Below are 13,478 nucleotides of genomic sequence, written 5' to 3'. Positions count from 1 at the left end.
GGGACTGAAGTGTTCTCCTACTGGTTTCTCTGTCTTGTGATTCCTGATGTCAGATTTATGTCCATTTATCCTTTGACGTAGGGTTTGTCCTGTTTGTCCAATATAGAGAGCTGAAGGGCACCGTCCCATAAAGTTGTCGGCTATTGTTTCAGGGGCCCCAGCGCCAATCAGAAGCCGCGCCTTGGTTTTCGAACATTTCAGAAGTCAAACAGACTTCCGGAACGGATTAAGTTTGACACTTTTGTTTTTGCTATTTATTTTGCGTTTTAGTTTTTGAGGCTTTTCCAGTTAATTTGTTTTTGTGATTGTGTGGAACCCAGTTCAGCTACTGATTGATTGATTGATTGATTGAAAGCCCCCCATCCAAACAATGACTATCATCAGTGCAGGTAATAATTTTTAATTTTTTTATCATCTACAATACTGTCTTATTTATTTTAAAGTACGGTACATTGTTTATTGCTTTCACTTTATGGATCAGTGGTCTCGTTAGATAGTAAAATTCATGTTAAATTGCTGTTTTAGGGGTTGTTTTTAAAAGTCTGGAACAGATTAATCTGTTTTGCATTACTTTCTATGGGAAAGCAAGCCTCGGTTTTGGAACGCTTTGTTTTTGGAACGGACTTCCAGAATGGATTAAGTTTGAGAACCAATGTACCACTGTATCTGCATTACTCCTGAAAGGCACACATCATTAAATCTCATTTTATCTTCGTGGAGTACACAGAAGTGGTGCTGGGAAAGCAATGGACTCCACAGATGTTTATTTTGCTAAGAAAAGCATTGATTTAAATGTTTGTGTGCCACTCAGAACTGATAGAAAAGCATAGACTTTTTGTAAATAGTTATCTGTACTCAAGGCCCAAATATCAAAGTCCTTAAGCATATTTTATGGTCTTTACCTCTCATCTGCATTTTTCTTTTTCTTCTTCTTCCCTTTTGTTTTCTTGTTTGCAGCATCTTTTTGCTCTTTGCTGGAAACAGTTTTTCCTCCCTTATTCTTGCCTTTTGCTGTTTCTTCCATTTCACTTTCTTCATCTCCAGCAACATCATCCCCCACTTTCTGATTTTTCTTTTTATTTGTTTTCTTCCTCCTGGAACTCTCTCCATCATCCTCTTCACTTTCATCGTCAGCATCCCTCTCATTTTCTTTTTTTGTTGCCTTAGCAGTTTCCTTTGTATTCCGCCTTCTGGCTATCGTTTCATCCTCTTCCTCATCTGTATCTAAGGGAGCAATGCTTGTTTTCAATAAAATTCCCTTCAGTTAATAAGAAGTATTCCAACAATCCCATGGGCTGCATCTGGACCTGCAATTTTATTTTTCTGCTCCTCCAATTTGTCATTTTGATTATGCCTATAGTTTTGTTATGCCATAATATTAAAAGGGTGTGTGCTTTTGTAGCCTTCCAAGAGCCTTCCACCCCAGTTTTTAGTTTAAAAACCATTTCCATTCAGACAAAAACAAAAAAAACTTTATGGGTCTTCCATTATCATGCCATGATGCCCAAAAATTGTTTTGTCTGTATTTTACAATTCTTATTTCCCCCCTAATAATATATATATATGTTTACACTGACCACCCCACGAGTCCCCAGCTGCAATTGTGTGACGCCAAAATATTTTCATGGAAGGCGAAAGATTTATATGATCTGAAGAGAAACCAGAGCATTTTTGGACGCACCCCACCGCCACCCCCAGTTCCTTTTGGTCTCTCTTTTGGCCCAAACCATCAGGCTGAAAAGGATTAGCCACCCATTTTAAGGAAAGCACACACACACACACACACACACAGATGTTTGGCAATTACTGAACAATTGCTTATGTCACTGCCTGTATGCATCAGTTTATACACACTGCATGTAATTCTTGGGAAAATAAATTCTTTAATACCATTAAAGGCAGCTGCTATTAATCTATCATTTACCTTCACTTTCTGAGTCGCTCTCTAGTTGGCCATCTATCTCCATCCCGACTGCAAAACAGCAAATGGAATGATCATGTTTATTGTTAGTACTTCAGAATAATGGTTGATAACTCATAAAAGGGGGTGGGGAAAACATCTCCTAACTTTGGGCTAGAGAGAATAATAATAATAATAATAATAATAATAATAATAATAATAATAAATATTTTATTTATATCCCGCCCTCCCCAGCCGAACCCGGGCTCAGAGCGGCTAACAACAGTAAAATAATATAACATTCTAAAATCATTTCATTCTAAAATCAGTTCAAATCAAATCAAGTTTAAAACCATGTATAATTCTATTTTTTCCTGCTTTGCTATTCTTAACAGTGTGCAAAGTACTGATTTGCGTTTTCTTGCAAAGGAATCTCAAATACATATTCATTGAGCATTGGGTAAGAATTTAAAGCTATGTTGTTTCCCACAAGGTCCAAGAAATGGTGACCAAAGACAGGTGATTCCATACAAACCATCTTCCATAATGACCTCTAATTCACACTTCTCCTTCTTCTTCTTCTTTGGCATCTTTTTCTCTCTTGCTCGAGGATATTATGGCCACCAGTTATATTTATGCAGTTGCGCGCAAGGCTGCCTTCTTCAGCTACCTACTGCTGTTCACAAAGCACTGCCGTCAAGTCAACTTGCAACTACTAGTTCTCCCAGACATTGTTCTTCTGTTACACAGCCGCCTCAGCTTACAGACTGCCGGCTGAGAGGAGATTCGCGGTACCAATCCTATCCAGCCACTTTCAGCTCTGATCTCTTTTCGACACGGAAAGCACCTGTTGGCATTACATTGCACAACATTACTTAAACATGAAGGAAAGCCCTTTGGAGAATGCTCTGCGATGTCTTTGGAGAGCAATGCAAATTCTAGTGTACACAGCACTGTGATGGCTTGAGGATCTCATTCGTGGCAGAAATGTTTGCCAAACCCTTTGCCAAACTTGAGGCGTTCCTAGAGGGGCCGGGCCCATGACGCACAGGCCCCAGATCTTTTTATCTAAGGGGCTCCAATATTTCTGGGTGAATTATGAAGAAATGGAGCATATAGAGGGTATTAAATGAGCGTAATGGAATTGTTCCAGGGCAGAATCTGTTGGAAAATTGGGAGCAAATGAACAGATGTGGGGTGATCTGGGTGGCATTCAGATTAAAAGAAGAACTTAGTGGGCCACAAGAGTACTTCAGCACAGAACCCTTGGCCCACACACTGAATTAAATTTCTGTATCATAAATTAAAGTTTTTGTAATATAGTTAATATTGAATATACACAATAGATTTAATTGAATATATATAATTAATTACAAAATGCGAAAGCAGGTGAAGATTCAAGTGATGTCGTACGTATATGTAGCCATCATAGGAGCCAACTCCTAGCTGCTGAGGTCCCTTTGGCTCCCTCAATAAATGTTTGAGGGGGCTTCCCCCCAAGTTGATGGGCATTGCCATTCAAATGGTGTGTGTGCACCGCATCTTGGGATCAATTATGTGGGATGGGGCTTACCTGCCCCCCCCCCCCCATATTTTAATGAAGTTGGCATCCCCGGTAGTCATGCCATGTTTCAGTGCCATCTGTTGGCACTGAAAGCTATTGCTTCTGATACCGTACTCAAGGTATCAAAAGATGATCATACTTCCATTTCCCCCCCTAATAGTTTACGTTGTTGCTGAGGACTGCTAAAAAATAGGCCTCGTGCAGCCCAAAGGCTGTGGGTTCAACCACCCTGTGTTACACCATCCTTATGCAGCTTCCTGGAAGCAACTGGCTGGCCTCTGTTTGAAACATATTGCTGTGTGGTAGAAGAAGAAGAAGAAGAGTTTGGATTTGATATCCCGCCTTTCACTCCCTTTAAGGAGTCTCAAAGCGGCTAACATTCTCCTTTCCCTTCCTCCCCCACAACAAACACTCTGTGAGGTGAGTGGGGCTGAGAGACTTCAAAGAAGTGTGACTGGCCCAAGGTCGCCCAGCAGCTGCATGTGGAGGAGCGGGGAAGCGAACCCGGTTCACCAGATTACGAGTCTACCGCTCTTAACCACTACACCACACTGGCTCTGGTAGATGGATTTTTGAACTGTTGGAGCAGGCAGGAATCTTATATCCTTTAAATCAGGGGTCAGCGACCTTTTCCAGCAGGGGGCCAGTCCACTGTCCCTCAGACCTTGTGGGGAGCCGGACTGTATTTTGAAAAAAATAAAATGAACAAATTCCTATGTCCCACAAATAACCCAGAGATGCATTTTAAATAAAAGCACACATTTCTACTCATGTAAAAAGACGCTGATTCCTGGACCGTCCGCAGGCCGGATTTAGAAGGCGATTGGGCCGGATTCGCCCCCCGGGCCTTAGTTTGCCCACCCATGCCTTAAATGATGCATCCTTTGTATGGTAGTCCTTCCTTTGCAGCACAGATAGATGGAAATGTAAATATTCTGTAGAATCTGTCCAGGCAAGATAGAAGACATGATGGTGCGTGAGAGCAGGAGAAAGAAAGGGGCATGATTTAGCAGGGGCCACTGAAGCAAAAAATAACCACAGGCAAGACAGAGAATCTGCATTAGAAGATGGGACATACATGCCAGGGATTGCTTAATTAGAATTACATGAACAAAATAAGATAATTTCTTGTCTATTTTTTCTCCCTCTCCCCTCATCAAGTACAGACCTTGGGGTCTACGTAGACCCACATGACAGAGAAGAGGCCATGTCCTCAGTAGTGAGGGCTAGTGGTTGTTTGTCAAAGGAGACCTAGAGGATCGATCTCCTAAACCACAGGTGTCCATGAGGTCTCTCACCTTTGTTTTTATTGCCTCACACACCGTCCAAAGCCGAATGTAGCTTTGTGAAACGGTTCCCCGTTTATTCCCTTGCTCAAAAGGAGACCCTGCCCGAAACCTTCCACAGATAGTTGGTACAGATTTATGCCTTCAGTGTGGCTCATAATTTTACTCACCCGTTTGTTAAGCGGCGAGCATTTACATCTTCTGTTTTTTCCACTCAGCATATGGGATTAGTTTTCCTAGGAGGATAAAATGTCTTGCTGCCTTTCTTTCTTTCTCAGAGTTATGGGCTGATAACTTAACAGATTGCTTTTTTTGCCTCCAGAGCTTGCTCTGTGCAAGATATAAATTAGTAATGTGCAACTGCGAACCTAAACAATTACTTATGTAAATGTCAGACTAGTGCGCAGAGCATGAACAATTTGCAGGGCTGTAGCAAGGCATTGGGGATGACTGGACTGGATTACACAGTGAATGGATCGGAGGGTGGCAAGAAACCACCTCTCTTTTTTAGTGGACACCAGAACTTTCCAAGTTACCTTATGATTTTTAATAAACTTCAGACATAAGGGTTTTCTGACAACTCTGTACCCCCTCCCCTTTACGTTGTGTTAGCAGAGAAACTGCAACTGGATCCTGAAAGCACACACAACAGACTCCTTAATATTTAACCAGATAGTGTTGCCTTTCTTTCTTCGTTTTTGGTTAACATAAGGCTTTAGCTAATTAATCCTTGGGTTACGTTTATTCAACATTCAGCTTGTCTATAAATAATCCCTAGCTGAGCAGGTTTCCCAGTGCTAATACTTGATTCCTGCATATTCACAGAAATATGCAGCTCCTTCCCCCCCCCCTTTGCTCATTAGACTTTCAGTGGTTGATGGTAGTTATGTGTTCCAAGTACGCAATCTGAAGTGCAGGCAATTGCCTTGAAAACCCTACAAAGCTTAAGAGCTATTTACCAGAGGTTAGAGTAGGAGGTTGTCCTGTAGGTCCCTGAGGTAAATTGAGACGAGAGCCTTCTCAGTGGTGGCACCTCATTTTTTAATTAACTCCCTAGAGGCACCTTTGTGGCACCACCATTGCTACCTTTTCATTAAATATTGTGTGTGTGTGTGTGTGTGTGTGTGTGTGTGTGTGTATTACCTTGCTTTGATTGATCATCCTGGAAGCTTTGCCTGACTGTACATAAATCTTTAAATTAATTGATCAATTAAATACTTTGCTAGGAAGAAAATGAAGACCAGTTTGGAACCAGTCAAATTTTCCAGTGCAGCGCCATCTGTATGTGCTTAATTTGTTTTAAAACCAAAGTGCCGTAAATCAAGGAGGCCCCACAAACTCGTTCCCTATTCTAGAAGCCCTGCTGTCATATGTATGTGTGTGTGGACAAAGGGATCGTTGTGGTAAAGGCACTTTTCCTGTTCCCAAAGTTCCTCCATATTATTTCTCCTCTTTCAGCCTTGCCTCAGCCACCTTGCACATAGAGAACAATTCCTAAATTTGTCTCATGAAAACCATGGGACAAATTTATTAGATTCTGGCTATGTTCATGCACACAGACTGAGAACAATTCCTAAATTTGTCTCATGAAAACCATGGGACAAATTTATTAGATCCTGGCTATGTTCATGCACACAGACTCATGCACACAGTGTGATGCTGCTGTTAGTGGCCTCCCTGTTCTGAGACTTGTTTTGAGAACTTAAGATGAAAAGTGCTGCTGCATCTGATCAGACTTGATCCGTCCGGTTCAATATTCTTTTTACAGTTATGGCCAACCAGATGCATTTGGGAGCTCACAGACATCTGGAGATACTATCATGGACTATAGCCAGTGACAGACCTAGAGACTATTAATTTAACTAATCCTTTTTATAAGCTACCTAACAGCTTTAATATAAGTGCTTGGAACTCCCATATAAATGTGTTAAATTGAATTTTCTCCTGATTGGGGGAAAAAATGTCATCAAGGTCCAAACCACATGTTTACTAGCAGTCCCTCCAAGTGCCCCTATTTTCCAGGGACAGTCCTGGATTTACAGAAGCCATCCCAGTTTCTGAGTTGATCCCTGAATGTCCTGCTTTTCCTTAGGACGTCCCTATTTTCATTGGCGGGTTGGAGTCATGTTGGAGGGTATGGAGTTATGCGACCCCCGAGCCAAGGAAATAAGTAACTATACAACCTTTAGAAGACAGTTGAAAGCAGCCCTGTGTAGGGAAGTTTTTAAAAAATGTTTAATGTTTTATTATGTTTTTATATATGTTGGAAGCCACCCAGAGTGGCTGGGTCAACCCAGTCAGATGGTTAGGGTATAAATAATAAAAATATTATGATGATGGAATCGGATGTCCCTATTTGCATCGTAGAAATGTTGGAGGGTATGTGCTGGATATATAGCATTTATCTTCATAGGTAGCTTTTTCTGACTTAAATACAAAGGCATTCGGTTGCGTGTCTTTTTTTCTAGAAAGACAGAATATGGTTATACCATTGTTATAGATCCATACTTATGTTCAGCTGGAGAAATGAGAGAACACCAGAGTATCAGTTTCTATGTAAATAACAAAACATTTTCCCTCCTTAACATAGGGAAGGAATGCTCGAAGGCACACCCTGGACATATGCCCACTTCTGTAAAGTGAATTTTGGGGGGTGTCCCCTAACAACACTCAACAGCTTTAAACTACAGTTCCCAGAATTTCTGGGGCCCTTAGAAAACGTTCCATATGATCTAAATCACCCACGCTGGGCAAAAAAATTCCTGAATTCCAGGGGATTGGACTAGATCAGCCTTTTTCAACCTTGGGACCCCAGATGTTGTTGAACTACAACTCCCATCATCCCTACCTAGCAAGGCCAGAGCTCAGGGATGATGGGAGTTGTAGTCCAACAACATCTGGGGACCCAAGGTTGAGAAACACTGGTCTAGATGGTCCTTGTGGTCCATTCCAGCTCTACATTTCTGTGATTCTGTGATTCAGGCACTGAATAGAATGACTTCACCAAGAAAGCAATTAAGAGCTCCCTCTTGTGATGGCAAATTTACAAAGACCTGCTTGCAAAGAATCCTGTGTTCTGCAATGATAATCCTGGATTTGCCCCCTCTTCTTGCACAGGAAGGTGTTACTCTCCTATCAGGACACCTACTGGGTGTGTTAGAAAGTTCGTGGGGCTTTTTAGGTGACAGCGGGGCAGTCTAGGAGAGAAAGAGTTTTGAGCTGCTGGGAGAATCAGTTAAGCCCTATTCATGCATTGAAAGCTGCTGGCAGAGCTCACCTGCCTCAGTTTCGAACATCCACATGTTGAGCGTTGATGTCTGAGCTAGGAAAGTTCGCATACATAGACCTCTCCATGAACTGGGGCCCTGTACAGTCAGGGGTGTAGACAGCCCCCCCCCCCCCCCCCGTTCAACCGTCCCAACCAGACCCATGTAACCTTAAAGGTATGGCCAACTCTTTGACTCCACTGCCCTTTTCACAGTGTGGACCCATTTTATGAATTAACATATGTGAGGTGGGAATCCATAATGGAAGTGAAGTTAGAATCTGGGGGGAGGGGAGGAGAAAGAAGAAAATAGATGGGGACTTTTCAGTTGTTTATAGTCTCAGAATTTACAGTTAACAGGTTTAAAAATTCTGGATTATGTGTTTGAAGGGAAGAGTTAGGCAAGCTGTCTTATTTTTCTCCCAATATAAATAGAAACTTCAAGAGCTGGGAATTTTGATCACAGACTGAGACAGATGTCACTTCCTGGGCATATATTCAGTATGTGCCTTCAAGCATTCATTCCCTATCTTAAGGAGAGAGAGAATTTTATTTTTTTACACGGAAACTGAGACTCTAGTATTCTCTCAATTCTCCAAGCACAAGTATGGATCTGTAATAATGCTGTGTGTGTGTGTGTGTGTGTGTGTGTGTGTGTGTGTGTGTGTAATATAACCTCACTTGGAGGTTTTAAATTACAGTGGTACCTCGGGTTACATACGCTTCAGGTTACATACGCTTCAGGTTACAGACTCCTCTAACCCAGAAATAGTACCTCGGGTTAAGAACTTTGCTTCAGGATGAGAACAGAAATCACGTGGCGGCGGCACAGTGGCAGCAGGAGGCGCCATTTGCTAAAGTGGTACCTCAGGTTAAGAACAGTTTCAGGTTAAGAACATAGCTCCAGAACGAATTAAGTTCTTAACCCGAGGTACCACTGTATATATCTCAAATAACAAATAAAGAAAACCTCGCAACTTAGGGTCCCACAAGATTTTTTTCTTCCAATAACTGCTACAAATACTATGAGGTCTAAAAATATGTTACATATTGTCGTCCTGACCATAATAGATTCTGAATTCTGTGCATGGATCATGTTTTTGTGATGCTTAAGTCCAAGGTCATGTAATTTTACCCAGTAGTTTTACTATCCACTCTACACATTAATCACAGGTAAGCTGCCCTAGTCAATTTCTCTTAGCCACTCCAGAGTTAGCATCTTTGCTCAGACACAATTATATATACAGTGGTACCTCGGGTTACAGATGCTTCAGGTTACAGACTCCGCTAACCCAGAAATAGTATCTCAGGTTAAGAACTTTGCTTCAGGATGAGAACAGAAATCAAAAGGTGGTGGTGTGGCGGCAGTGGGAGGCCCCATTAACTAAAGTGGTACCTCAGGTTAAGAACAGTTTCAGGTTAAGAACGGACCTCCAGAACGAATTAAGTTCTTAACCTGAGGTACCACTGTATATAGAAGCCCAGTATTGCCTACTTTGACTTGCAGTGGCTCCCCAAAATCTCAAGTAAAGAGCTCTCACATCACTTGCCACCTGGTCTTTCCAACTGGGAATGCTAGAGATGCTTACTGGGGACCACTTTCTGGCAAAGCATGTGGTGTATTACTGAGCCACATCCCTTCATTAGAAGGGAAATTTGTCTATTTTATATAGAAGTCAATTCTTGGATATGTGACTCAAGGTAACGGTAAAGGTAAAGGGACCCCTGACCATTAGATCCAGTTGTGTCTGACTCTGGGGTTGCGGCGCTCATCTCGCTTTATTGGCCGTGGGAGCCGGCGTACAGCTTCCGGGTCATGTGGCCAGCATGACTAAGCTGCTTCTGGCGAACCAGAGCAGTGCACGGAAATGCCATTTACCAGTAACTTCCCGCTGGAGCGGTACCTATTTATCTACTTGCACTTTGACTTGCTTTCGAACTGCTAGGTTGGCAGGAGCAGGGACCGAGCAACAGGAGCTCACCCCGTCGCGGGGATTCGAACCGCCGACCTTCTGATTGGCAAGTCCTGGGCTCTGTGGTTTAACCCACAGCACCACCTTTGTCCCATATGTGACTAAAGAGGTAGACACAAAGAGGTAGACACTAAATCTGTAATTAAGGTGAATCTCGATAAACAAAAATAACTCTGATATTATGAAAAGTTGCAACGAGACTGGTTGAAATGTTTTGTCATGGAGTTCTACCCAGGGTTCATTTCCTCCAAAGCACTTACGACTGGGAATGTTTCTGTTCTTGCATTTTATTCTCCCTCTGCCATTTATGTATTGCTTTATTGAGTTACGTAGTTCTCAAACTGACCAGCCCAACTGAGTGCTCTTATTGCTAATCTCATTGAGAGAAGCATCAGAATCTCTTCCCCTCTGTAGTTAATCCAATTCACTGAAGGAAATGTTGCTTTCTTTTTACCAGCCAATCAAATATGTATGAAATGACAGGATGAGAAAACGTTTCTTACCAAGTAAAGCATACTCCCGTTTGGTTTTTTTTTAAAAGAAGACTTTTCATTCTGTGAATATATGAGCCAGAAATGCCTGTGGAGATGTTGTGATATAAGCAGTATGAGTTTTTGCATGGCCTGCAGAGTATCGCCGATGTGACTGGATTATCAAAATCCTCCCCTGTTCTCCACATACAAAACCCAGAATTATCTTAAAATGTGCTCATTGCCCTTCACTCCTTCTTCATGTATATATAATTAGAACACTACAATGTTATTAATAATACCTTGGGATTAACACCTTTTGTGAAGAAACTTCAAAATCATATACAGAGAAAGACTTACTAGGCCTCCTGGGTAGAGAAGAATTTACTAAGCAAATTACCCACAGGTTCCTGTGGAGAGTGACAGAAGAACTGATGAAATAATCAAGGATTCTACTCTCAAAGATCTAGTAAAAAAAAAGTTATTAGATTACTATGTATTGTATACGGAGAAAAAAACAAATATAAAGATAGATTATTGTCCCTGAATAAGAAAACATTCTCTGCTTTCTAAATGCATTCAGTAGGAGGCATATATATGTATTTAGGAGGCATATATATGTATTTAATTTTGACTAATTTGGCAATGCTACCATCTGGCAATGGATGGGTGATCAGGGTCTTAACAAAGGGGCTTTATTTTTTTATTGACTGGAAATCTTTTCTCAGTCTTCAGCTACTGGGCGGGGCAGAAAAATGGCACTTGAAGTTTGACTGCAGAAGGAGTCTTGAAGAAAGAGGAGGAGATAGGGGAGTCTGGTTGGGCTTGGCTTAATTGAATGAAGCATTAGGGGGAAACAACAACAACAACAACAACAACAACGTATTATTTGTACCCCATCCACCTGACACAGTTGCCCCAGCAATCTAATGATGATTAGTGGTTATGCTGTTTTCTTTAGGAGTCTGCTTGCTTCCAAAATCATTCATTTTGTGTGTGTGTGTGTGTGTGTGTGTGTGTGTGTGTGTGAACAAAAAGATAAAGACGCAGAATTGGATAAGATGATAGGAAGGATTCGAAACCTGCGATACCAGAGATTCACAGAAATAAATATGCGAACTATTTGAAGAACAATTGTAATCAACAAATTACGCTAGTAGGACTACAAGAAGCTTTGTAAGGAGGAATATATGAAATATTGCAAAGGAGATAAAGAAGAGACACATTAGTTATGATATTTAAAAGTAATAGTGAAGTAAGAAGTGTAAATTAAGTGGAAAAAATTAGAAAATTTTCAGATGTGACTGATGGAAGTAAAAAAAAAATGTATAAGATATAAAAGTATGTTTTACAATGTTGAAAATGATAGGTTGGAAAAATATCAAAAAGATAAAAGACGCCATAGTACATTCTCATCACAAGGAAGATTCCGTAATGAGGCTACCCATGAACCTTCTAACTATAGCCCCTTTTTGTATCTATATCAGGAGACATGTGTTTTGCATATCAAAAGCTGCATTACATTTAAAATCCATGACCATGATCCAGCCTCCACTTAGGCAGAAGAGGAGTAATATAAATTCCCAAAGCTTGGGCCAGATACCCGTGCCCACATCAATAAGGACTGCTTTGTCACCATCTAATATCAGGTTATTAGAGAGACAGGAGAGGACTTGGGTTAGCCAAAGGGCATATTTGCGTCACCAGTCTGACCAGATTTTGTGAACCCTACCCCCAGTAATCACAGCCTTCCTTGCAACCATTCAGAACTTGTGGAAATGGGGGTGACACTGAATTAAAAGATGCAGACTGAAAAAGGAAACCAAGAGGAAAAGGCTTTTTGCCGCAGACAAAAAACAAAATGACATGTTAGCAATCAGATTCCAGTCAATCATCAGACAAAGAAATCAAATTTGATACTCTGCCAAGCTGTACTAGGAGGGGACTTTCAGTATTTCATGTGCAAAAATAGGCATTTCAGCGTCTGCTTATACACAATGGAATGCCGAAAGGAATTGCTTATCGGCTTCACAGTCCCCGTTTATCCCTTTTGTAGACCGCAGCTTTGGCCTATTTTTATCTTACCCTGACATTAGAAACTGCCTTCTTAAAAATGTATTAAATGACGTATCTGAACAAACAGCACCAGGGAAATTTTGCATTTTTACCCAACAAAAATAGTATCTTGAAGTGTGGAACTTGGAAAAAAACAACAACCAGCATTGCAGTGCATCTTCATCCCCCCAAAAGGAATGCTCCTGTTCAGGGTTCCAGCCAGCCAGCCAGGTCCTCTTTCAGGATATTACAAGCTCTGAGTCAGGTATAGGGAACCTTGGCATATATATATATACCGTATTTTTCACCCTATAGGACGCACTTGCAGGCGGCAGCCTGCAGCGCAGAGCACGGGGTGCCCTTTGGAGGATGCCCCATGCTTCGCGCAGGTGCCCGCAAGCCTTGCGCACCGGGGGGGGGGGGGGCGCGTGGGGCGCCCTGAAACAGAGGGCTCCCCATGCTGCGGACAGTAGCCTGCCGCCCGACGCGCGGGGCGCCCTGAAGCAGAGCGCCCCTCGCGCCAGGCAGACATCGGCCAGCCCCACAAGCTCGGGGGACAGCGGGGAGGCGCAGCACCGCCATCCCACTGTTCCCCGACCTGGTTTTGGGGGGGGAAATAAAGGGAAAAAAATTCCCTTTATTTCCCCCCCCCCCCAAAAAAAAGTAGGTGCGTCCTATGGGACGGAGCGTCCTATGGGACGAAAAATACGGTATATATATATATATATATATATATCCCTGTTACTTGTAGTTATGCAAGTGTTCTCTCCACTGCTCTCAGGAAATCCAGATAATAGTACCCACTAGTTTCTGGGTTATGATTACAAAGAATAAAATGATGCAATTTCCTTCAGGCTCCGTGTTTGGAGTTTGTTATAAATGCAGATGTCGATTTGGAAGCTTGAGTAAGGATCATATAGAAATAGTTCATAGTTGGAAGCCTGTCTGAGGTTGGAAGCCTCACT

General features: G+C 41.9%; 1 protein-coding gene across 1 annotated transcript; it reads right to left on the bottom strand.

Moving 5' to 3' along the window:
* Positions 1–454: 454 nt before the first annotated feature.
* On the bottom strand, positions 455–2,931 carry LOC307200103 (uncharacterized protein). Its single transcript, XM_079948485.1, has 3 exons — positions 2,436–2,931; positions 1,925–1,972; positions 455–1,224 (listed from the first exon to the last, which is right to left on the bottom strand). The coding sequence occupies exons 1-3, from the start codon at positions 2,488–2,490 to the stop codon at positions 899–901; spliced, it is 429 nt and encodes a 142-aa protein (XP_079804611.1). The 5' UTR covers positions 2,491–2,931; the 3' UTR covers positions 455–898.
* Positions 2,932–13,478: the final 10,547 nt, after the last annotated feature.

The sequence above is a fragment of the Podarcis cretensis genome, assembly GCF_951804945.1.
Source record: "Podarcis cretensis genome assembly, chromosome: 12".
Taxonomy (NCBI): domain Eukaryota; kingdom Metazoa; phylum Chordata; class Lepidosauria; order Squamata; family Lacertidae; genus Podarcis; species Podarcis cretensis.
This window is presented reverse-complemented; position numbering and strand designations above follow the sequence as displayed.

Excerpts from the sequence above, each read along its gene's own strand:
- LOC307200103 (XM_079948485.1), bottom strand. The coding sequence starts at position 2,490 with ATGCCAAAGAAGAAGAAGAAGGAGAAGTGTGAATTAGAGGTCATTATG. Across the intron at positions 1,973-2,435 it reads AGAGGTCATTATGGAAGATG|TCGGGATGGAGATAGATGGC; the intron begins GTTTGTATGGAA and ends GCTGTTTTGCAG. Across the intron at positions 1,225-1,924 it reads GAGCGACTCAGAAAGTGAAG|ATACAGATGAGGAAGAGGAT; the intron begins GTAAATGATAGA and ends TTGCTCCCTTAG.